The sequence below is a fragment of the Chaetodon trifascialis genome, chromosome 20 (assembly GCF_039877785.1).
Source record: "Chaetodon trifascialis isolate fChaTrf1 chromosome 20, fChaTrf1.hap1, whole genome shotgun sequence".
NCBI classification, from domain to species: Eukaryota; Metazoa; Chordata; class Actinopteri; order Chaetodontiformes; family Chaetodontidae; genus Chaetodon; species Chaetodon trifascialis.
The window spans coordinates 8,712,421-8,738,332 of NC_092075.1; the positions used below are offsets into that span (position 1 = coordinate 8,712,421).

General features: G+C 40.9%; 1 protein-coding gene across 1 annotated transcript in view; it reads left to right on the top strand.

The window, feature by feature from the left end:
• Positions 1-25,912, top strand: part of LOC139349209 (astrotactin-2-like) — a 262,594-nt gene that overhangs the window by 38,534 nt on the left and 198,148 nt on the right. Inside the window, exon 2 of the mRNA XM_070989796.1 lies at positions 4,099-4,286. Coding sequence (XP_070845897.1) covers positions 4,099-4,286 — 188 coding nt within the window. The remainder of the gene's footprint in view (positions 1-4,098; positions 4,287-25,912) is intronic.

Genomic DNA, 25,912 nt, shown 5'->3' on the forward strand with positions numbered 1-25,912 from the left:
GAAGTATTTAAAGTGTGCACAGTTTTCAGCACGAATTCCTGAGGGTGTGGGTACAGTTTGTTGTCCAATTATGAACTGATACATTTGCAGTAGCTTTCAAGGTTTCCATAACGATAGATTACACCTCGCAAACATGACATTACTGCTTGTCTTCCTGCCTTACAATGATTTTCAAAAGCATACCAGTTGAGTCTTTTTTCATACAGCAGTTCATTCAGGTCCTTTCTTGATGGTATGAAATAAACTTCATGCTGAAAATGAACTGGAGTTGTGACCAGCTAGAGACTGTTTGAAAATGCTTTGAGTTGTGCCTGCTACACAGCAACCTTTTTAATGCAAGAAACAGGGAAATGCCTATAATTGTTTTCCCAACATCTCTGTTTCCTAAAAGCTCACCATTGCAATGTTCTTCAGCAGATGAAATCCGGCACTGAAAATATCTTTTTTTTTAATATTTGCTTTACTATCATTCCACAATTACATAACTTTAGCAAAGTAGCAGTGAACCTGCACATTTGTTTTGCTTAAGTTATGTTTGCTTAAGGACATGTTTCTGAAGAAATCAATGGCTGCTTGCAAGGGAGAAAATGAATTTAAAACCACCATAATGGTACACTGAATGTAGTGTATGCTTTGAAAAATGGTCAGCAGTGATTTAAAGACACTATTTATTTGTAGTTATGGGCCCAAACAATGCAACGCCTCAAGTATGGTCCCTTATAGATGATTCTGCAAAAGCTCGTCTCCCACTTTTTGTTATTTGAGCAGTTTTGAATAATATGACAGTAAAGTCTTTTTGCCTGTTGTGTACTGGAGCTTTATGGCCACAATGCTGAAAACCCAAAGGACAATCACAAGTACTTCAAATTAGCTCTCCTGTAAAGATCCAAGCATCATGACGCGTCGCCATTCCTCTGTGATCGATAGAATTAATGGAGACATTTTTCGTGGGTCTATGAAATGTTTGCTACGGCATTCCTTCAGGTTGTCCTTGGACTCAGTTTGGGAGACAGTGTATTGCTGATACCCTTGCTGGGAGCATACTGGCTTTAGTCACTCACGCACAGTACACACATACACACACACAGTCATGCACATATACACATTAATAATGTTCCTCCTAATGAATTACAAGCAGACCTTGAGGCCATACACCTATACCCCAGTAACGTCTGGCTTGGTGCCCAATGACAAGCCTCGTAGCACAAAAGACAAGGACACATGCACGTACTCACACACACACAGGCACAATCCTTTTGTCTTTAAATAGCATGCTTACTGAGCTTTCTCATCTACAAAACAATTGTACAAAGGTAGGTAACAGCCCTAGAAACTCTATTACTATCCATCCATCCTGCATGTGATTGCTTCTATTACTGCAAGAGTTGCTTTTCAGTTTTTCAAATGAAAATCACTTTTAATTTGGATCAAACTAAGTGTCAGCACTGTGCATAATCAGAGTTATTTAAAGGTATCTAAAATGCACATAAAACACGTGAGCAAAGTTCCAAGGTAAATTTGACAGGAGCCTGATAAGCTCTGTTTAAAACAGTAGCAGATGGCAGGAGGCACCTCACTGTTGGCCCGCCAGACAAAGCTTTATCTCTCGTCAAGGTGAAAGGTCAAGCAGTGTGTCTTCAGCATGCAGATTAAACATAAAGAGTTGAATAGCCAGCAGTTATGGCATTTAAGAATTTCACACCCCACAAAATTTTATCATAAGCTGTAGTCAGCAAAAGAATAGAGCACCTCACTGTTGCTGTACAAGAGGGAGGTTGTTTGAAGTGTACTTCCACAGGGTGCATTAGAAGGATTTAATTTTATGTGAACTTTGTCCACAGTCAGTAATTATGTGTCTGCAACTCTGGTTACCAATGAATCATATAATCAGTTTGCTGGTTTTGCAAATGTGAGGATTTATTACTTCAGTTTTATATCAATTTCAATATAACACCCCTGACTCTTAGACTCTGACAAGCAATCTGCAGGCATGTTGATGGACGAGTTGGAGCTGGAGAATATATTCACTCCACTTTTTGCTCTGGTTTGGTCTCAACCAACCGCTGAGGGAACTGTCAAGGGTTTGTCGCTGATTTGTCCAGTGTTTGGTGCTGGGCAGGTAGTGTGTAGTTGGTTATTGAAGCTTGCTTGGTGAAATCAACTGCCATCTGCAATAAGATACCACTGATAGCAAAAGGCAGTTACGTCAGATCTGCTCAGTGTGCTGGAGTTTTGAATGCTGATGTATCTGTGCAGAGGAACGCAAACAAACACCTGGTTTCAGGTGAGACAGCTCACTTTTTTAACATAAGCTCCTGCTTACCATTGCCTCAGTGAACAGCGCAACAGTTTGTCAGGCACACTGATCAATGCTTTGTTAATCAGGGTTGTCTGTGTTTATTATTTGTTTATTATTATTCATTTGCCACTTGCAGCTGCTAACATGAGTAAGTGTGAGTCAGGTTTGACGACGTGCTGGACTGCATTTGTAAAATACAGTATTTTGTTATGATTTATCTGTTAAAGCCCCGAGCAGATGAGTGCTACCCTTCTGATGTTCCCCTGCAGCTGATTGAATTTCACTGACTAAACCCTGTAATGATGCATACCTGCGCTTAGGACTAAAACTTCATCTACAAAGACATTTGCTGGTTGTGCAATTTTATATCAGTTGTAATATAATATTTTTGACTTTTGGACTGCTGGTCAGACAAACAAGCAGATGGCATTTCATAGACTCAATAATTTGTGAAGATTTGAAAATATTACCAGTTATCAGGTAGGCAATATCTAAGTAATGTTACCTACTACTTCCCTTACCATTATGCAAAATATACCTTATGTTATTAGCTCTGTCTTAGAGGGTTTCTGTTCTGCATGCTCCCTCTCTGCACCTGAGCAGCCATGGCACAACTGAGCATAGCTCACATAACCCTCCCCTGCCGTCCATGTCCTCTGACCCAGAGTCAGTGGGTTAATAACCAGCTGCACCGAAAGCCATTTGTCATTTTCTACCTGCTGCTGATAGGAGATGTCAGCAGATGTCTATGCCCTTGTCACCCAGCCACATGACAAATACTGTATCAAGCCTCGCAATCTGAGGCTCCCTGAGGCTTCTCAGTACTCCTCTACTGAACAGCCACTCCCACTTGATAGCATTAGATTCTTGTGCTGTGATCCATATCGAAATAAACTGGTGATCCCCCAGCTCTTTTTCATCTCCCTTTTCCATTGCCCCATAAACTGCATTTGGGTCTGTTGTCTATTTTTTTTTTTATTTTGCACATTTTCCTCTCTCCTTGGCTTTTGCATGTTTCCAGCTTTCCTTTGATGTTTGATACTTAATGCCAGTGCTGGCCTGGAGCTAATGGTTTTATATTGGTAGAAAAAGTGGGACGATTTTTGCAGATAAGAATAGGACATTGAATGGTTGAGACATTTCTCCAACTGCTTTGGACATGTGAATTTCATCAAGCTTCATAAATCCATTGTCTTCCCGTTTGTAGAGCTTTTGTGTCTGTGTTTCTTGCCTGATAAAAAGGAGGAGTGTAAACAAATGGATATTAACAGGAGTAAGTCTTTCCCATCTGTGACTCATTTAGTCTATAATTGAAGCGGTGTATTGATTGTGATGGCTGAAACACTGGTGATGCTTGCCACTTATTAATTTCGAATTTAGACAAATCTCTGACTAATACCATGGGGGGAAAGTTGTCATCGTAAAGATTTCATCAAAGCAGCTAAGCAATGCAATAGCTTGACAGTAATTCTTACCAAGCCAACTGCACAGATGTAAAAATTATGACAGCCTAAGAAGTCTGTCCAGCTATTCAAGAGTTCAGGGTTTGTAGTTGCAGCACAGTGCTGATATGCGCTGAGGCAGAGCACTGCACTAGAATACTAATGCACAATCTAACAGTAATATTTGAACTGTGGTTTATTCTTTACAGGCTGTGTAGATGTTTTTTTGTTTTATTTTCACATAATAAGGCGTGAAAAACTGTGTACTTCAAACACAATTTAAATGTCAGTTCCTCATGAATTTAATGTTGATCTCACAAACCATTTCCCTTTTTCCTCTCTCCTCCTCCTCTTCAGAGATGTCGGGTACAGGAGAAGATATTTCTCAGGTACACTGGAAGCAACAGTGGTTGGAAAATGGGACACTGTACTTCCATGTGTCCATGACTGAGTCTGAGCTTCAAGCCCAGACAACACAACCCACAGCCCGAGAGCCTGCTCATGTCCTACACGAACACATGCATCTGCTGCACATCTCAGTGATGGTAAGTTATGAATAACTAAGCCTAAGAGCTGTGGTTGTGGTTATAGATGGAGTCAGATATGAACACATGTGGCATGGCAAATGCATGCAGAAATACGCCATTGTTGGGATTTTTTTTTTTACTGGTGAATGTGGCTGTCTCTGTGTGGTCTTCCACAATGTCATGTGCGGCTGGTGGTTGCTGGTGTTTGGACCTTCTGAAGATGCTTTTCATGTCAAGATGTTTTTGCAGCCAGGGAATCACTGTAACCAACATCTAACGTGAATATCTCCACCATAACCTCTAACCCAAAACCTTCACCATTGCACATGTTCAAGCAGGAATCTGATCCGTATTAGACTCGACCTCAGTGTCCGGCAGGGCCATTAACGTTGCAGCTTTATGGTCTGAGGAAGCAAGCTGCTGGGTGCTCATCAAAGTTACACAACGTTGCAGGGCAAATTAATTCCTGTAGTTTGACCATTTCTCTTTCACACATAGCTAACTATTACTTATCTTCAGGGCTTGTCTATCAGGTAAATTTACATTCACCTGTAGCAACACCCACACAGATACACAGGTATACCAGTGAGCATCCCAGAGTAGAACAGGCTTCTGTATAACACTAGCTGATCTAGGGTTGCAGTGTTAACTTCCATAACAAGCCACCTAACAAAAAAACAGTTATCAGCATACAGCCTACTGCTCTCGTTGTTTAGTTTGCTTCAAGTGAGGCTTAATGTTCACACAGTTTCTCTTGAATGTCCCTAGATAATAGCCTACAACCTTAGACCAGCGTTGCTTCAACCTCAATAGTTTCATAACATGCTGACACATCGCCAAGTTCAACAGGCTAATCCATAAAATAAGAAGTAAAACAACATAAAACATGGCAAAACTTACAAATTCCAAGTTTGAAGTCGGGTCACAGACAGCTGGAACAGGGTATTGATCGAGCTTGCAGAGTAAAATGCACATGCACATTCCAATCTTATAGTCATTGTGGGGACATTTCTGCCACAATTCTATCAAAAACAAACTTTTTCAACTCGACTCTTCTGTCCTGTGAGGCTGGGGGCAGATGTGTGTGCAGCCAGTAACAGCAGTTTTTGCGCTTAGCTCTGAGCTTTGTCGTGACCCCTTTTGAGAAACCAGTCAGAAGTATTATGATTAGTGCACAGTAATAGTTTTCCAGTTGCTGTGGGGACATTTCCATTAAAAATAAAGTTAATCGATCAGGTTTTGACATCCTCAGATGGTGGGAGTATACAAAGACTTTGTGTTGATTCTTGAAGCCAGCAACAGAGAAATTGCGTGCTTTGCTCATACCGTCCACATCACAGTACAGCAGCGAGGTAGACTCACTAGGTTTCGGTGGGCGGCGCGGTTGCCTAGCTGGAGGTGGTGCTGCATTACATAGTGAGGCAGAAAGGTAATGGAGGAAAAGGTTGGACTATAAATGAGTTTTCAGCCAGTTCAGGAGCAGAGAGACTAACTCTCTTTGGTGAGGAGTTTGGGCTTTGTAACTTTGCAGATGATTTGTATGCACAAAAATGCTAAATTAAAGGCTAAAGGAAAGGGAAGAATCCAGAGCACAATACAGCCTCACTAAGGCTGTTTCACAAGAAGCACTGGAGTTAGTGGTACTGATATCGTGAGGGGAAGTAATGACTTTGTAGACAAGAAGTCTGGTGTAGAGGTTAAGATCTTCAAATGTCAAACCAGTCTGGTGAAGGCAGAGCTACAGCTTACCCAGTGATGTAGCTCTTGGTATATTACAGTGGCTCTTGCTGATGGGATGATGTTCGGGTGTGAGAGAGTGTAGATGTTTCACGGTATGTAATTACCAGTGATAGGTAGGAGAGCTTTCTGTACATCTAAGCTTAAATCCAGTGCTGTGTTGCACTATGTGTACCAGTAATGCTTTCATTGCAGTACTACAGCTTTATGACTGTGGTATATAGGATTTGCAATTGCTTTAAATCTGCAGAGACTGAAGTTCTCTATTAACTTACACATGTACACACACTACAAGAGAGCTGATGACTAGGCTGTATTTTTTGTTTCATTGTTCATCACCTTATGTGCTTTACCTGACCGTTCCATCTCTGCTTGCATTATTCAAAATTGTGGTTACGTCATCTTTATGGATGTCAAGTGTTCTACCTCCCTGTTAACTTACCGTGAATACTCCTGGCTGTTCATACAGCTCCCTCCTCCTCTCTCAGCCTCTTTCCTCGTCACGTCACCCCTTCACTTTCTCCCCGAAGTCCAACTTTTCAGGCTTCAAGTCGCGTGCCTCGCACCTATTTTGCGGTTCACTTTTTCTGCCTCAACTCTCCTTGCACATCCCACCACCTCCTCTATTTCTGTCCCTCCCCTCTTCTCGGTGCAGCATCTCCACGCTCCATCCACCTCCGCGTTCTCTCGAATCCTCTCACTTCTCCTGCTCACAGCCCCACCTTCTCCTTTTCACTCTCAAAACACTTTTTGTGACACTTTATTTGAAGGGGTGTGGAAAACGCTGTCATGAATATGCCATAGAATCTGACATAATCATGAATTAAACATTCTGAGTGAATATGACCCTTGCGTCAAGATGTCATTTTGTTTGTCACATTCAGTGCGAAACCATTACAACTTCATAGGAACTAAAGTGTAATAACGTTCCAATACTGCAGTTTTTTTGCATTTGTCCTTTAGTTCAGCACTTTACATTATTATTTGTGTACACTTTAATCACACTCAAAATTTGATTCTCGTCGGTGTCATAAAAGCATTTGACAGGAAAATACCATTTGAACCTGCCAAGAAATGTTTATGACAGGCTATGTCCCGAGTGTCAAGTTGTCAAGACGGAGAATCTCTCGATCAGCGTCAACTTTGCACTAAAAGTGACAAACAAAAGATAATGATAATAGCTATAAACACCTCATGACCCTCCGTTCACTGCTCTCATGTGTCTGTGAATATGAGTATGGGAAAGGTACAAATTATGGGTTTGGGACAAGAAGTATGCTGAAAATGTCAATATTCTTTTATATCAGCATGTTACCTGTTAAGACAATACTATTTCCAATGGAAATGAGGTTTTTCAGATGGACCTTTTTCACAGCAGGCATTTTGACTGGATTGTTACATTATAGCACACGTGGTGCTAATAACATTAATAATGGCTCTGTCTAATGTCTTAATGGCATTCTGGCCATTTTATTATTTTCACCAGCTTTGTCTACAGTGGTACTCTGCACGTCGTTTTTGCCCGTGACCTTCAGATAGATTTGCAAATAATTTGTGTATAATTCTCTCAGATGAAAAGTAAAGTGAAAATGCACAACCAAAAGTCGCTCACACCTTTATCGCCTCCTCCATGTGGTGGATTATTGACTTCTCTGCACTTCTCCTTAAGCATCAAGGCTGCTTTAGCTACAACTGGACTAAAACGCAGCACGAAGTTTAGAAAGTAAAAACGAAGTGAAACTGAAAAACTTGTATTTCCACTCCATCTGAAACCAATAGATCATTCTGCTACATGTTTCTAAGTCGTCCATTTCAAGGAATGTGTGTGTGTGCATATATATGTGTATGTGTGCATATATATATGTGTGTGTGTGTGTGTGTGTGTGTGTGTGTGTGTGTGTGTGTGTGTGTGTGTGTGTGTGTGTGTGTGTGTGTATCGTCCTGCCTAACATAGAGGTTTACATTAGAAGTAAATCCGACCATCATCACTGGTGACGAGTCCAGTGTGTAGCCTCGCTCTCAGTGGAGATAAGCTCAAGCTTCTTACTCACAGAACAGACCATTATAGACGATTGATGTTTCTTTTGTTGTGTTTGCAGTTGGATTAATTAATTATGATATTATTGTAATTATCATAATGATTAATGAATATTGCTGTTCTCTTTCTCCCAGTCTTGGTTGCGTCTCACTGTCCTCTGCTCTACGTTCTCTCATACATCTTTATAATTAGACACTGCTGTTTCCTTTGTCCTCTCATCTTCAAACCATATCCTTGACTAAGGAATGCCCCTGCTTCTTTTTGTGCCTGCTAGAGGAGCACAAAAAAGTTTCTTTGCTCCATGGCGCCACTGGTGAAAAGCTACAAAGGCAAACTTTCCAACAAGGGACCCAAAGGCATTCTTTTCCTGTGTGAGCATGGTCGGCTAAAGATCCGTGCATTACATTTAAAGCTTAATGCTGAACCTTCGTCGTGGTATTACTGTATATGGCATTTGTTATCTATGTGAAATTTTCTTTAAACCTGCATTAATTGAATTTTGGGTCACTTGGTGGCAGAGGAATCAAGTTGAAAACACAACACTGACATATTATCTCTTTGGCAGCAAATAGATGCCTATTTAGACATCCAAATACAGAAAATACAGAAAAACATTGGCGTTTTTTTGGAGTTAAAGATGTTAGTTTTAGTTCTGATAGCCCAAGAGCCATTAACCAGTAACTAACTGGTAAATTTTGTACTGAGGAGCATGTTGGACTGCATCTCCCAGTCAGTCATGTCCTGGAAGACTTCAGTGCCCTGGACAAATGGGAGAAATTCCAGTCAAATATTAGCTGTTTATGGACCAGATTTCCCACGTTTTTGTGTCAAAGTGACTAATGGAGAGAGCAGTTTTTGAAACTGGCCCAGTATTGAGCGACAGCACTGCAGCCATCATCTGCGAAATGGGCTGCAGCGTAATCCCACCATGCTGGTACTCACCGTCAGTGTATGTCCACTTAAAGTGCTTGTTTTTGCCAGTGGCAGACTCAGATCGTTTTTCTAAGTGTCTGACAGCATTACAGACAGGATCCCTTCACAGACTGACCTTTTTGTTAACGAGTAAGATCCCGTTTGTTCAAGCAGAAACAGCTGCTATATCACTCTTGCCAGACTCCATTTACAGAAACAGTAATTTTATCATTGTAAAACACACTTCATTCAAACTTGACAGAAACAAAAACCAAAAACATTTAGATTTGTCCTTTCACTGTTCGGGCAATCACCGCCAACTCTGGGTTAGGCCGAATGAACTCTTAATTCACTGAGTCGGGAGAGGAGAGATAGTGAGGGTGAACGTGAGAGAAGCAGTGGGGGAAAACAGCGAGTCGAGCTGAATATTTTTGCACATAACTCCGGAATCATTTTCACTGGACATCATGACTGAAGAGACTTAAATATGTTGGCCTTTGACAGATTTTCCCAGTAAAAACAATAATTACCGGATAACAAAAACCCAGTCAACATTGATGAAGTGCAGGTAGTTGTGATGTAGCTTTTGTTTGTGAGAGCTGCCCAGCAGTCGGTGGTCAGAGCTAGCCTGTCTGGCCTGTAAGTAGTCAAAACATTGATTATAGCAGTAGTTTTATACGTTCATGCAGGAACACTGTTTTTGCAAAAGTTGTATTCTTGTGTTCGGGGGCAGTTTATTTTGCGGTTTGGCATCTGTGTAACATATAGACGTTAGTGTATAAAATGCAAAGGAGGAGGGGAAGCATAGCTCGGTAGTCAGAGCGGGGCAGAAGGTGCTGTGGTTTGGCCTCGTGGCCCCAAGGTGTCTCGTGGCTCTTTGAGTGAACATCACAATGTCTGATGCTGTCAGTTCTGGCCCAGACTGAAGTGTGAGCACTCTATTCTTCTGGCATTGAGCTGTCAGTTTCTCACTCACTCAAGCAATCGTTTTCCCAACTCTCTCTGCTTTTTGGCTGTCCTTCCCCGACACTGACTCTCCGTCATGTGGCGGATGGCAGCAGACAGAGACAGGTATCAGTTTGAACGCGGGTTAAAATGACGATTGACTGACGTCGAGATCAGATTTGTTTTATAATAAGTGACTCATGAGCAATGCATTTGACAGAATTGTGTGTTTGTTTGTTTTTTAGTAAGAATTTATTATTATTACACTATTTTAGAAATATTTCTCAAACTCTCACTCAAACACTGGTCACTGGCTGTTATTTTCAATTCGTTTTCAGTGACTACATTGCTGTTATTATGAATACATCACATGATATTCTCTATTGTTCTAAATATATGGCTGTTAAATATATTCATGACTGCAATTTCATGCTGCATTTTGACACTTAGATGGTACAGTGACAATACATTGTAAATGCATAAATTTAGACTGAATTCCCTGCAAGCCTTCATTCATTCGTCATCACATATGCACATACTTTCCACTTCAAAGCTTTATATTCCGATGATCCTTTTTCAAGACACTTTCCCGGCAAATTATCTCAGGTAGGAAGTGAGTTTTGATTAATGACTGATGTGTGATTTATTTACCTTTGGAAATTGCCTTTGAGAGGATAAAAGGACTCATAGAAGTGTGGGTTGTTGCATTAGTTCACCTCGGCTGAGACACTTACTGCCCGTCGCATGCTATTTAATTGTGAGTTATGTTGAAGAGTGAGTTATGACACTTAAGAGCAAGGCGTGTTATGTTATGCTCATGCTGAAGCATTATATTTAGCAATGCTAATGAGGATGCCGGTTCATTTGATGATTTACGTACTTTGCGCAGGCTGCATCTGCATATCTGAAATCATGTTTGATGTGCGCTAGCCAGGATATTGTTCACCATTATATTCTGTGAAACCCAGAATACTGCAGTCTGTCTTGGAGTCATGCCTCCTTTGTATCTAGCCTGGGAACATTATGTTAAGCTTTTGTTGAATTTTGGCATTTCAGCATGCACTGGTCCCTGCCTCGAGGATTTTATCTAAAAAGGTTTGATTTACATTGTCTCGTGAAAATGATCACATACACTTCAGCAACTGTTGCAAGGATTTTATTTGTTTGGCTGGCTGTTTGTCAAAGTACTTTTAGTCTTTGCTCTGCTCTTTTTGATTTGTACCTCTAAAGGATGTTTTAGCAGGACCCGAACTGTGATTGTAAATCATTGGATGGGAAGTATTCTGTGTGTCAGTATCAGTGAAGTGCTTCATTGCAATTCACTGCTGTCTGTCGCCGTCTTAACCGCAGCCTCAGACACGGTGATGATAAGTAAAATCTACTACTTGTGCTACTAGTTTTTCTTCATCATACATTTGTAAAAATGGGAACGTTAGAGGCGGTGTTATAGGAAATATGAAACCCACACTCACACACACACACACTTGCACCGAGTAATAAATCTGTTAACACCATTGGAGGCAAAGATGATTGATAGAATTTAAACCATTTCAGAAAGAACTTTCACAGCTCTGCAGAAAGATAATGAGAAAAAAAACTAATGTGATTCATGGAATTATTAACATCTAACACCAGACAGTTTGCCTCCGGAAAGGAGTCACACCGGTGGTTTGATCAGACCTCTGAGATGTACTGAAGCAGCCCTTAAACAAAGCCCCCCCATCCCACAGCTAAGACAGATCACAGAGAAAAAGCAATTTTCTCCACTCACTGCAACTTCTACACCAGAATCCATCCATGATGCACAATGCATGATGCAATGGAGAAAGTTTTTTGGGGGAAAAGAATTATAGGTGAGATATAATTGCATCGCCTTCTCATCAGTGCTGGGGATGATATAATGCAGAGGGAATTTGAATGTGGAGTTCAGAGGAAACAGCAATCAGTCATTTTGCGCGTAGTACTGTGGAGGATTTTTCAAAGAAATGGCATGTTTGAGTTCACATGGAGGACAGGTAGTATTTTACCAAAATGAGATGCAATAAAGGCTGGCACTTCAGAGCCTTTCATACGCCACATTACAGAACATAATCATCTATTCGCTGAGATCTGGGTGTCTGTTGGACAACACAAAATGAAAATTAGACATGTTTCATTGACTATCTGGACATTATGTTGAAAACACCAGTTAGCCAACCACCACAACAAAATAAACGACTGAAAACTGAAATGAATAGAAAACATTTCACTTTTGAATTCTCATTTCGTGTAATTGAGCATATGCCCGGGGTCGATTTAACATTCCCAAGCTCCCACAATGTGAAGGGAGGACTACTATTCTTATCTCCGTCCTGATAGATATGCATGAAGATACAGTGCACCCTACACGGTTGAAATAGCGTCCTTATAATTAAGCAGTCAGTGGTGATATATGATCATCAGTGCGGTGGGTCATCGAGGCGTTTGAAGCAGTTGTGGCTCCTGTAGAATCAAGACTTACAGAAAGTAATTTTCACCGTGTACCGGCACAAGTAGGCATAATGCTGCTATGTTTGAAGACATTTTCAATTATTACATTAAAGTCCAAGTGAGTTACATTTTAATTGCTCTAAGCTTTAATTGTTTCCGTCACCTTTTGGTTTGTATGATTTTTACACATGCATATTAATACAAAATCAGTGCTAATTAAAATGACTAGCCAGCAGCTTAAGAGACTGACAGGAAGCTTCTAGAGTTCCGAATTAGTAGAAGTATGATTTGCTGCAGGAGCTAATTGTTCCTCTGTGCCATCTTTGAAGCTTCTTTACATCATCGCTGCCCAATATGTATTGCTTAGATTGTACTTGCACATATGTAGCATAGAAGTTTTAAGTGGCAAATCAAGTACCAGGCTCAATATGCTCTTTTGCCAGCTTTTCAGCACATGTAGCGCAACAGAAGCAATTGTAATAGCTCTTGGGAAATTATTCAACAAATACTGAGACAAATTATTATATCTGCTGTCCTGTTCCTGGCAAAATACTGCAGGCTATACTAATATGACACCTTTCATGACAAATATAGAGCATTTCCTGTTCCCCCTCATCCTCCATCCCCTCATCCTACCCATAGACTGTATAAAACCAAACTCCCAGCTAAGAGGTTGAATGAAGCCTGGTTGCTGAAATCAAAGCGGCCGCGACCACAATTCTGCATACAGTAACTTTAAGCCTTAATATGATTTACATGAAGGTGTTGTATAACACCCCCCCCCCCCAATTAGATATCATGAATGCTTACAGAGACCACCAAAGACCATTTTTTTGTACCAGGCTGTAAGGTTGGGAATTTTAACATAGGAGTCTATGGGGATTGACTCGCTTTTGGAGCCAGCATCAAGAAGTTGCCGCTAGATCCTTCTCCAACCAGGACACATCCAGAAGACACAGATCGATATTAACGTTCATTTGGAATCATGCAACCTGAAGAATATGTCCATTATTTACACTCCTTTTTGCTCTGTTTTCGCCTCCACGGCTCCTGAGGAAAACAGCCGACTCTTCAGCTATTAAGTGTTCTGCTATGCTCATTAACTAGTTGCTTACTTTATGTCTGCTGTTTGGTCCTGGCAGGTAGTGTACCATAGGGGTTTTGGAGCTTTTTCATTCAAATTCAACTGCTCTCTGTGGATGGAAGTAAAGCTGATGAGAGCTGATGAGAGACTAAAACAAAACAGTGAAGTGGTTGGCTGTGACACACTGTTCATGTAAAAATAATAAGAAACACTGAGTATTGCAGTTTTAAATAACCCAAAATACAGTTTTCGATTAGTTAATGTGAATGATGAAATAGTCATTGTGGTCCATAGAGGGAAGGATGCTCTGCTCTGAGATCATTACAAGGAGCTACATCAGTAATATTGAAGAGGGCACTGTGAAAAGACGAGTGTAAGCTGAAAGCAAATGTCAGCGATCTTATATCTCAATTGGATTCTAAAAGATTTATGTGTTTTGTTGGAGTAATTTCAATTTAAAAGTGTTTGTTATTGTTATTTCTCCGTTCACCATTAGAATTGTAATCAGCACTGGAGAGTGTTGGTGACCGTTTTAATGTCAGGTGGAGAGCATCTCAAAAAGAAATCATGTCAAGTTAGCCTTCTGATTTAATGTTTGCTTTGAGCATACTCTGTGTGCACTGCATACATTGGAAGTATAGCATTCCTATTGTTCTCGAAGCTGCAGCATGAACCAAACGATTTTACTAGTGATCACTTAATCAGAGTAATATTTATTTGGATTTTTACCATTTAATGTTTTTTTATGTGTCTTTAGCAAGCTAACTTTACCATACTACCCTGTGAGACTCTCTTGAAGTTCCTTAATTAAAGCTAAAAGTAAAGTAAAATATTTTGTAATGATTGCAGGGAGTTATCAAGAAGGTATAAAGATGTGTGTGTATACATATAGATATGATCTATTATTGCTGTACGTTTCTATTTTTCTCCTTAGTCATGTGCAAGAAGTAAAAATAGATACCTTTAAATATTCATTCATTCAACCTTTATTTCAACTGTGAGATGCATTGAGGGAGAGACCTCATTTACAATGTAGCCGAGAAAAAAACATAGACAAAAGAACCGAGACGCCGAGAAAAACAAAGCTGAGTTAAAAATAGCATACAACGTAAAAATAATAAAAAGCCAAATCAGTGAAATGGTAAATCTTGAGGGATAAATAAAGCAGTTAAAATTTAAAGTAATAAATGAATGTGAAAAGAAGTGCACATTGTTTTTTTTGTTTTGTTTTTTACCATAATTTAACTTTTTGTTACAGTTTTCTAATGTTGGAAGCGCTCTCTAAAAAGATGGCACCAGAGACTACATGATGTACATTTTATTTCATTTTCTTGCCCATGTTGATTATTTGAATAGTATTTTTAATAGCTGAGGCATTTTCACCACAAAATTGAATCACTCTGGATTGGAACTCCTGCTTTGTGGTGAAGGGACCCTGTGGTTTACCAACTGACCCAGACTTAAAGTGATGATGTGCCTCAAGTCTAAAACACCTTGCCACTGCAGCGCAGCACCATGTCATATGACACTTATCATCTGGAGCCCGCAGCACACATCCGCCGTGCTTCGGCATGTCTTCAAGTAAAACATGCTCCTGAGTTCAGGTCCCTATTTTGTGTCATTTCACTTCATTCCTCACCCGAAGAGAACAATCTCACCAGAGGATGTCTTTTTAAAATATCATCTTTATAAAACTCTACTGTGGGTTATAAATGTCTGATTTTTTTTTTTTTGTTACTCCTCAGCAAGCCTCTGCTTGTCGACCGTGACAGCTGAAAGTCTGTAGAGATAGACATCCCATCATTGGACCCAAAAAGATGTCAAGTTACAGTAACTGAGACGTGCCAAGTGTGCCTGAAAAAAAGCCGCTCCTCTGTAGCATCGACAGAGCTGGCAGATGAAAATAGAACAGCATTCTGCTTCAGACCCTGATGCATGTATTGCTATCAGTAAAAAAAATAATTGGGCCATCTGTTTCCACCTTTTATACGACACTGGTGTTTTTCGGACTTTGTTTTCTCATAATGTCACATGCACAGTAAAAGTTTTAGGGCAGACTGACCGTCAAACAGTGAGGAGGCCCAGCCAGATTATATTTGTTAAATCAATTCAAAACTTAATTTGCAAGAACCATTTTGAATTAAACACAATGGCTTGAAAATGATTAGTGAATTGGATATTTATTCTTTTTAAATGGACTTCTCCTGAATCAAATTCAGTTTTCCCTCATTCAATTTCCGGTTTCCCTAGCACGAGGGCCTTTCTTCCTCCGTGGCTGCCAACAGTCGACTAACACACTTCACTTAGCTAACAACGAGACGGGTGGCTCGGTGCCTTGCTCATCGTTTCAGATAATGAACAAGTCTTAGTCTCGCCAGTCAGTGAAAGACTTTCAAGAAATGTATTAGTTGCGAGTATTGGAAGATTGGACATATTGGCATTTAACCAATATGGCACCGTAGCCTGGCAGACATGTAGCTGTCAGAATCAGCTTCAGCTATTTTGGAGCTGCCAAGACAAGTGCGCAGCGCTGGTCCAAAGTTCACTTTACACTGAGGAGACATTTTAATCTGTGACAACCTAACAATATCCAGGGCCTTCAGCGTTCCCCTCAAGCTCTCCTACTAACCCACTGACTGCTGCCATGGGGAGCAGCCCTCAGCTTCCTCCGATGATGAATCTCTTGCCTTCTGTCCAGAGGGCTTATTTGTAAGTTTAAGGGGATTCCCCAGTGTTCTCCATACCCTTTCTGACAACTGAGGTCTTCTGAAAGTCAACCCATATGCGCTCATTTCACACACGAGCCTTCTCTGCTGCAGCAACAGTCTTCCAACCTGCTGGAACGCCTCTCCTCAGGTTGGACATGAGAATGAAAACATCAAACGTGATCTACGACTACTGATGAATAATAATTGCTCGAGTTAAATGTCATTGAAACCTTTTTTTTTTTCTCTTTGCACGACAAACAGAATGAGCACACTGCATGCCTCTGAGCTAGCGGATGCACTGCGTTCCCATTTAAGCCTTAACTCCATGTTGAACTCCAGGCTACACCGTACACATTGCAATACATGTATCGCATCATTCCAAAAATCCATTAAACATAACAAAGACGTCTTGGTATAGATAAACTGTTTAGACGAGACCACCATGAGGATCAGTGTGTAATAGCTATTGATGAGCTCCGAGCAGTTCTACATGTTTCCATGTTGCCTCCTTGCATGATGTTCAGTATAGACAATCCTTGACGGGGGCATCTATGTTCAATATCAATGCACCGTGTGTGCTTAATAGAGAGGATATTCTGCCCAATAATACCCCTTCAGGCACCTGAGTCACTAATGTGGCACTTTATGTTTTCTAGTACTACTATAGATTTGTAAGAGGGATCCTTATCTAGTGGGTTGCCTGTGCAATGTACTTCAACCTGCTGTGATGTGCTCACTTGAAAGAAACAGTTGGTGTTCTCGCCTTCCTGCAACATGCAGTCACATTGGGCTGACCCTCTCCTCCACTGGGACTGTCTAAATGTGCCTAGTTGCAGGAGTGGGCCTTAGCGTCCCTATTCTGGGCGAAGTTCCTTTTGGTTCTTGGTGGAAGTCAAAGGGGTGTTTTTGAAAGACTGTTTGTCCTCTCACATGAAACTGTTTTACCTTGTTTGTCCCCTTAAAGGAAGGCATTGGGGTAACACCAGAACTTACCTTGCAGCTAGAACAAAGAATCAAATGTCAAGAGAACGCAGATGGTTTATTTTTTCCTTACATGATTTATTTCCTGTTCTGGGTTGCTTCTTTGTTTGCTGGCCTGGTTAATTCAACACTGCCACCTACTACCTCCATCAGCAATATGTATGTGCAGTATATATTGGGGCAGAAACTATATCTGAGTATAGAGATTTTTTTGAAGACAGAGAAGCGTGTCTCAAGCTCAAGTCTCTCTGACTGAATCTCCTGCCTGCCAGGTGAAAAGAAAGGGATGTTGACTCCTTGACTGCTACTTCCCCACTTGTCTATAAAGTCAAATAATGACCTGCATCACCGCCTTGCTAATTGTTCTTAACCAGAGCCATTAGTGCTATGACATAGCGTTAGGGATGATATTGTTGATGTAATTAGGAAACAAGGAACACTGTGTTCCGTAATTTTCCCCGGATGAACTTCATGTCTGCTGCACAGTTCAGTCAGTAACCAGTGTCCGTCTTTGGATTTATCATAATCTTGCAAATTATGCAAATATCTGAATATAATCCTAGAAAAAATGCTGTTTCCTCAGGAAATTCTAATTATAGTAACAAGGGAGAAGGCTCGTCTAATAAGCGTTCTGTAGTAAGACGTGAGTTATTACTGTGATTTCCTTGCGATTCAATCATGAGCTCCATGTTTTTATCCAACTGCACCTAAACATGTGGTTGATGGAGGTATTTTCACCTCACTCCACGCGTGAGGCCAGTATAACATGTAGGGGGAGTGTAAAATGTCTAATTTCCGTTAATTAATCCTTAAACAGGACATGCACCTTGTTAAATACCACTATTCATTGTAATCTTCGACAGTGAGTGACACCATACGTGCATGTATATACAGTAGATCAAGGTGTTCTTTATGTGTTCTGCTCGGGCCTGTCTTACTTGTATCCATAGGGGAGAGAACGGTACAAGCAGCTCTTCACGGAGGCTTCCTGGCATGCTTCCCACATGTTCTCATTCATTCTGCTGCTCTGTTCCCTGATTATAGCAGTACACTAAAAACATGGTCAGGTGCTGTGGTGCTGCTTCAAGGACTGTGCCACGATCATGATGGCTTGGATCCAGGCTTTGGTTGTAACATGAGTGTAGCAGAGAAAGGACTGGATCTCTGTCTTTGGCTTTTTAACAGTGTTATATGTTTTAAAGTATGCTGAATATCTTCACGAATGCAGTGTGTTGCTGTTCAGTTTCTTTGTCAAAAATGTGCCAATGCCGGTTCTTTTAATGGTTATTTGCATATGCCTTGGTGACAGTCCAGTGCACATGGATTCACAGCCATTTGCCTTTTCAATGCACAGCATGTCACGGAACTGGTCTGTTACTCAGCATGCATGAACACACACATTGATGTTTAGCAGGCAGCATATTGTCCACACTTCGGACATGGTAGGCAGATGTAGGCATGTTGGTGTTGCTTCCTATTTGCAAAGAGGGTAGTAGCTGCTTTACTTGTAACACTTCAGTCTCTAGCGCCACCTACAGGAAATGAGTGTTACAGCTGCAGTCTCGTTTTATTCTTCTGTTGTCTTTTCTGACAACAAAGGCATGTAAAACCTGATCTCACTCCCAGAGCATCAAATAACAACATTTTGCTACGCTTCTCAATGCACAAAGTACCCTTGAGCATCTGTATGAGCTGCAACTGGCTTTCAACTAACTCGACTGTAAACTCATTTGCGGCAATATGAGACGCTTAGAGCAAGGTGACGTAGAAAAGGTCTACAGATGGAGGGTGCTGGAGTGGATGGATGGCACAAACAAACACACGACTTTCAGGCAGAAGTAGTTTTGATGCCTAAAGTTAACTAAACTCCAACCGTTTGACAGCATCAAGCACTTAGATGAGAATATGTTGGATTAATCACTTACACACTCTATTTCTCGGACAGTATGCACATAAACGTGAGGTTGATGCCCAAGAAAAAGGCAATGAAAAAATATTTTTATCTAAATTTTGCAACCAAGGTGGAGCCTGTTTGCAAAGTGTTTGTTGAGAAAATAGTGGTTTTTGTCGGCAATTATTATTTCTGTGCAGGTTTATAGTTTTAACCGTTAGTGAGGTGGCTGTTTAAGTTTCTTGACCCCCAGCTGTGTTTAATGACAAGTTTTTTGAGTTCTCATCTTTCGTGTGGAAAACCATTAAAAGGATCGACATCGCTGACAGCTGCTGAATGCTTAGGGTCACATGTTACAGGATATAGTGATTGTAACATTAAAAAAATAAATGAAATCTTATTAGTGATGTGTTAAAATTACATTGTAACCAAAAATTATTCCAACGACCTACATTGGTAATGCATTACCATACTGATCAGGAGTACACTATGCTTTGTCATGTACTTGATCAGATCAGATCTACTTTTTAGGTCTTACCCTCCTCCTAGTTTCAAAGTAGCTACTGTATAAACAGAAGACAAGATACAGTCATTGTAATCATTGTCCACTGGTAGCATAAACTGTTTAATAAGCAGCAGCTACCATATTCCACCCCAGTAATTATGCACTGTATGGCAATAAAACTGCTGCTGCTGTTCCTTTTCTTGCCTGTAGGTGGCACATGTTGAACTCAACCTTAGGGGTCAGACCTCAAGGCTGGAACTTGCAACTGTGGCTCTGCTGTTGGATACTCGGCCTGGTTTCACATGAGTGACACAGTATCTTTGTTTGCTATAGGAGTGCACATTCAGCTATTTGACATTCATCTGCGATTTGGTGTGTCTGTGCTTGTGTTGTTAAGCTTTGTGTAGAATATTTTGCATGATTATTCACATGACTGTGCTTGTGCTACATTACATGCAGTTGAACTGTGTATGTGGGCATGCATGCTTGGGTGCAGGCCTCTCCCTTTCCGCATGATTATGTGGGATCACTCACCTCTTTTAGGATTTGAATGGCTGTGTTGTAGCCATCCATCCGTTCTCTATACCGCTTATTGTGTACGTAGTCGCGGGGGTCTTGAGCCAACGCCAGCAACTGCTGGGCAAAAGGCGGGAAATGCCCTAGACAGGACACCACAGAGCTGATACACATAGACAAACACAAATTACATATACATTCAAAATCTGGGTTTCCACGTCATTGTTCACATGTCTTTTGGAATTGGGAGCTGATACAGCCACGGGAAACGGAAAGTCCACACAGAATGGCCTTAGCTGGTTGGTAGATTTGAACCCAGGACTTTGTTTGACTGGAATGTGTATGTGTGTTTGTACAGTATGCCACAGTACTGCTAAGAGCATCAGTATATTATTTATGTAGTTCTCTTCACAATTATCCATTTAAACACCTGCTGTATTTGGAAAAAACTCCCTAACATGAACGTGAACAGACACGCTGATGTTTCACCACATGTATAATCTTGCTGTCCCTCTTTCACAAACAGAACGCGCACGCTTGAAGACGCAAACCATCGTAATGGAGCACTTGTTTGGGCAAGTGTCATGACCGAAGCAGATTAATTTTCTCTCGACTTCTAGTTGCTGTGCAAGTGAGAGAGGGGTGATACTATTAATAGGGACAAAACTCAGGTAGAAATGGCAGCATCCCCCCATCTTTGTTATTTTCCCTTTTTCTTCTGCCCATTCACTCCCCTTCTCTCTGTCTGTTCTGTTGCCTGGGTAACAGTTACTGATGGAGACCAGGAGTTGGGGGAACAAAAGAAAAGTCTGGTGCTGAGGGGAGAGGATTATTGAATAACTGTGTTCATGCATGCACTTTTGACTGTTTGTGTATGCATGCATAGATGCTTGACAGATATGATTGCACACTGTCATTGCATGAGCTGATGTGCACACATGCGTAATTGGTTGCGCGAGTGCGTAGAGGAGATGTATATTGTTTATAAAATTGTTTAACTGTTAGTCTAAGAATCATACATATCCACTTAAAAACATGGCGTAATCAATGTATTATTCAGGGAGAATGAAGAGGAACACACAAACTGTAGATTTGAGCACCATTAAGCAGAAAAACTAGAAATGCAGTCTGTGCTGAAATATCTAATTGCAGGCACTAGGAACTTTAAAAACACCTGCAAACTGCAAACCTCTCTCCACTCCTGTAATTGACTGAAAATGCATTCGCACATTTAAACACATGCAATTAGCCTGATGAACCTGAACTTCACCTGACCTGACTCCATGTCTATTCCATACTACATACATTCCACTTCCATACTTAATTAATTCTGACATTCGATTTGAACCATTTAGGATTGCGATGGCAGTACTGCTCTCGTTTTATATGATGTAATTTGTTATTTTACTTCAGAGGACATAAACGTGCATGCTCACAGCTCAGCTCTTGTGTAGTTGTACAAAGACTTCTCTCAAAGCCATTCCCTTGCTCTCATGTGCAATGCAGAGTTGGCATCATGCAAGTGTTTTTCAGGTAGGCATTAACATTTTGAACAAGGGGACACTCTAACAAATGAGTATGTTCAGCTGAGATGTTTCCAAATATGTTGAGACATCACTTCATAGATGTTTACTGTTGGGAATCAGACCGTCCCCAGTGCATTATCTCATTAACCTCCATGAACTCGAAAGATAACAACACCTAGCTCTGCCATACTAACTACCTTAAGCTGGCAGACAAGTGTTTTTTTTCCCCTCATCTCCACATCTGCCGCTATATCTCACTATTGATTCATCCCAATCCTTGCTATTCTTTTAATGGCCCCTTGAAGCACAGTGATTAAAGTCTTGGGGAAATTTCCCCATTAATGTATATTTGAACTGCTTGTTTTCCCTCCCCTTAGTGCTAATGACAACAGATGTGTTTTGCTAGCAGCCATTAATGACTCAAGCACCAATTGGGAACATCTGTGCTGTTCGAATTGGCCTTGGAAGTGTTATTCAGATCTGTGTATCTATAAGCATTTTTAAAGCAATTTGAATCCATTACATGTTGTTACAGCAGCAACGTGTGTTCCTCTTTCTTTTCCCCCTCTCCCTATAGCCTGATTGAAAGACAAACAAAAAGACATGTTCTTATTAGGCTGCTATGTTTTAACCCCAGGATTTGATGAAAATAAGTGTCAATAGGAACACTCTATGGTGTATATAACGTGAAAGATGTGGTGTGGAGCTGTCAGTGAAGTGAGGAGACATTGCTGTGATATGAAGAGCATGGGAGAGACCAAGGATGGGGGCTTTGTCGGGGGGGTGGGGGTGGGGGGGAGCAGGCGAAAGTGAGTTTTTGATTGCATCTGGCACCAATGGACAAAGACTACCTTTGCCTTCAGCTGCTGGCGCTCGCTGACAGGTCTACTCTCACAAGCTGTTGTGGTAACACTTGGCCGACAGCTGCAGATACAAATAAAGGCCTCACTTCAAGCTAAACGACAGGGAATATAACAAGGGCTGAGGCCCCAGCTGCCTCTGATGGTGGTACACGGGCACAAGCACACACTAACACATAAAAACACCTATAATCACACATAGCTCCAATGCACCCGCCAGCTTTCAAGGCAAGGAAATTTCTTCCTCTAGCTGAGAGCAAAGTCATTTCACATTTTTAGTCTTATGTTTATCCTGTCTTCTGTTAAATACCACACAATGGCTGCTGACGGCACAGCAAAAAGAACAATCTAAGTAACTCTTGCAAGCTTTTTTTTTTTTTTTTTCCAAATATGGCCCTCCAAGCAAAATTGGAAAGCAAAATGACTTTATATGTGTGTCCACCGTTATTTTCCCACTTGCCAGGCTTTACAAGGATGCACCATTGTCCACACACTGATGCCTATATCTTTACAAAAGCAAAAATCCATTCCCTGCCCCTTTCACTCCTCAGCTCTTCCTTTTTCTCAATCAAAGTCACCCCAAGGGCCTCATTGTCCAGGCCCTCTTATTGCCTTGTTATCAACAGCTGTAGCAAGCCTGTATTGGCCCCTTGTGACACCAGTGCAAATATTGGCATTACATTTCTAATCACATTTCTTTCTCTGAAATGTCACGCGAGGCGGGCATGTGTGCTTACAGTTGGCTTACACTGTCTCAATGTGAAGATATCATTTATCTCTTCTAAAAGCAAATGAAAGAGCTGTAATGTACTGCGGGTGGGAGGGGTGGTGTTATGCTGTGAGGGCATTGCAGTCTCTTCTTTTCCAGCAGTACTAATTTGCCACAGTAATGAGCAAGCAGCGGTGCATGGTCATCAGGCAATTATATTTGGTTACCATGCAAACAGTGAGCATCATGGGATGTCATTATACTGAGAAATATACCCAGGCTCCATTACAATGGTGGGGAAAAAAAACAAATTCTGGCCATTATCTAAATGCACACCCTTTTTCTCCATGTGTGTGATTTTTGAAATGCAAAGTGTCTTTCCCCAAGGGATGACCCAGAGGGGCAGCAAACGGATGCATTAAGTCATCTATTTTTATTTCTCCCACTATCCAGTTGCCTTTTTTTCTACTATTCATGAAGAATAACTACATCAAATGAAACTCATGGACGGATTCCATATGGTCCGCTTTGTAACTGCTTTGTTTTTATTTTTCAAAAAATACTTACACCTTCTATGCCTTGAACTGTATTTGTCTAGAAACTCTGCAAACTGAAAACAAAGATAACTGTTTTCATTCATAAGGAAAGCCAAAACAAATTTATGTATGATTATACTTTGAAATACCCACTGGATGGTATAATGGGAAATGTTAAACTGAATGCCCTTGTAAATTTGAGTAAATACTGATTTTCAGCCATGCTGCCCATCACTGCATGAGACATAGTGCAGAAGTCCCATTTCCTCTATTATGAAACAGAACCAATTTAATTGTTGTCATGCTCTCAGAAGTCATGGTTATTTTACAGCGTGTATTAAAGTAACGTGTCAATAGGAAGTATACACTAGAGGGCCAATGCTGGAGGATGACTTGATTTTTTAATAATCAGTGCAAAGTATTTTTGATCAGGAATACATTCCTGGCTAAAACAAATAGGCTGTAGTTGCGCCATTCAGTTATAGTAAACGTAACAGTGGCAACCAGCTAGCAAGGCAAGACACATTAATAACAATGCTGGGTGTTTGTAATATGACATATAACAGACAGACAATAGGATATGCAAGTAAGTAATGAAGCCTCTGTTGTGTTGACATCAATAAAAATGCATGTAGTGTTTGCATTTTATGAGGGTTTGCAATTGAACTTCGGGCGTGCAGTAAACTACCTTGTACTTTCTTTGTAGTGTGGCTAAATGTTTGGTTTTTTTCATAAAGGCAAACTTTGCTTACAGTACATTACCTTTTAAAAAAATAACTTTGCCCTGCAAGTGTTCCACATGTATAGCTGAGATGTCATTTATCTCTGTAATCTTAAATGTGGATTGCAGACTTCATCCTTCTGTAGAGACCTAGAGGCTGGCTCAGAGAAGAAAGTGGTGGGTGTAGGGCATGGGCTAATGCTAGAAAAAGCTGGGGAGAGAGGTATTGGGTGGGCGGGAGCTGCACACTACCAAATCAGCCCTAATTCTCCATTATAATTCACAAGGCCAGGGCTCAAGACAGCACTATCTGCCCTCAAATCTTTTCCCGGCGTGGGATAGAGCATCGTGGTATGTAAAAGGGGAGGATAGAGAGGTGGAGTAATGAAGGGACAGGACTCAAGGCGATTGAAAAGGGGATGGGGAGTAGATGATGGAAACATGTATTAGTTCCCATGGCGAGAGGGACAAAATGGAAAGGTCGACCTGGTGCTTTCCAGTTAAGCTGTGGGAGATTTTCATTCAGTTTTCAATCACAGTGTAATCAGATTTTATGATTAGGTACGGGCTTTTGGTCAGTGTAATTTCTCTGGTGATTTACATAGCCAGGGCTGTGGACTTTTGAAATTATTTTCAGTTACTTCAGAATACATTATTTCACTTGTATCATAAAACTTTACCTTGCCAATTGAGATTAACACAGATTATTGCATTTGCCTTCAGAAAACACGTCTTGTTTTACATCATATTTCTCCATAACTGAACAACACCTGCATTAACAAGAACACACAAGCAATCTACACACTCAAGCACTAGTGGAAAGGGGTGCAAATGATCCTGGTTTAGTGTGTTTGTGGATATTATTGTGCATCATATAGAACGAGTCTGCATCTATGTGATTAACACTTACATTTTATCATCTCAAAAGCCAGATCATGTGAAGCTGAGATGAGCCTGACAATGCTGCGACAGTGTTTTGTGTCTGAGACTGTGTCTGTGTCTAGCAGTTATTCCTCCATGTGCCCAGGTAATGGACAGGTTTCTCCAAAGTGAATTAGCCGAGTGGAAACATTAACCAGAGAGCCAAGTCCTGTCATTCACGCTGCGACTTCTAGTTGGACAGAGAGAATGGAGAGCAGATGCCAGGGCACATGCCACTTTAACTTCCTGCTGGGAGAGAGTGATTGGAGAAACAGATACAACTCCAAGGCAGGAGGGGGTAAGAAAGAGTGGGAGGCTGACAAATAAAAGATAGCGACAGGAAAAAAAAAAAAACTTATAGAGAGGTAAAAGAATGCTGTTCCCTCGTGAAAGTCTTTGCCTGACCCACACTGGCGTGAACACAGAAGCAAGCCATTAAAGGTGTGTTTGTTTTTTCTATGAAGGCAGCCAATTTATATGACTGTGTGTACACCTGGGCTTGTGTGCATTTGACTGTGCTGGCTTGCATGAGTAGCCAATGCTTCTAGGCATGTCATCTGTGGCTTTTAGTGGTGCACATCAGCT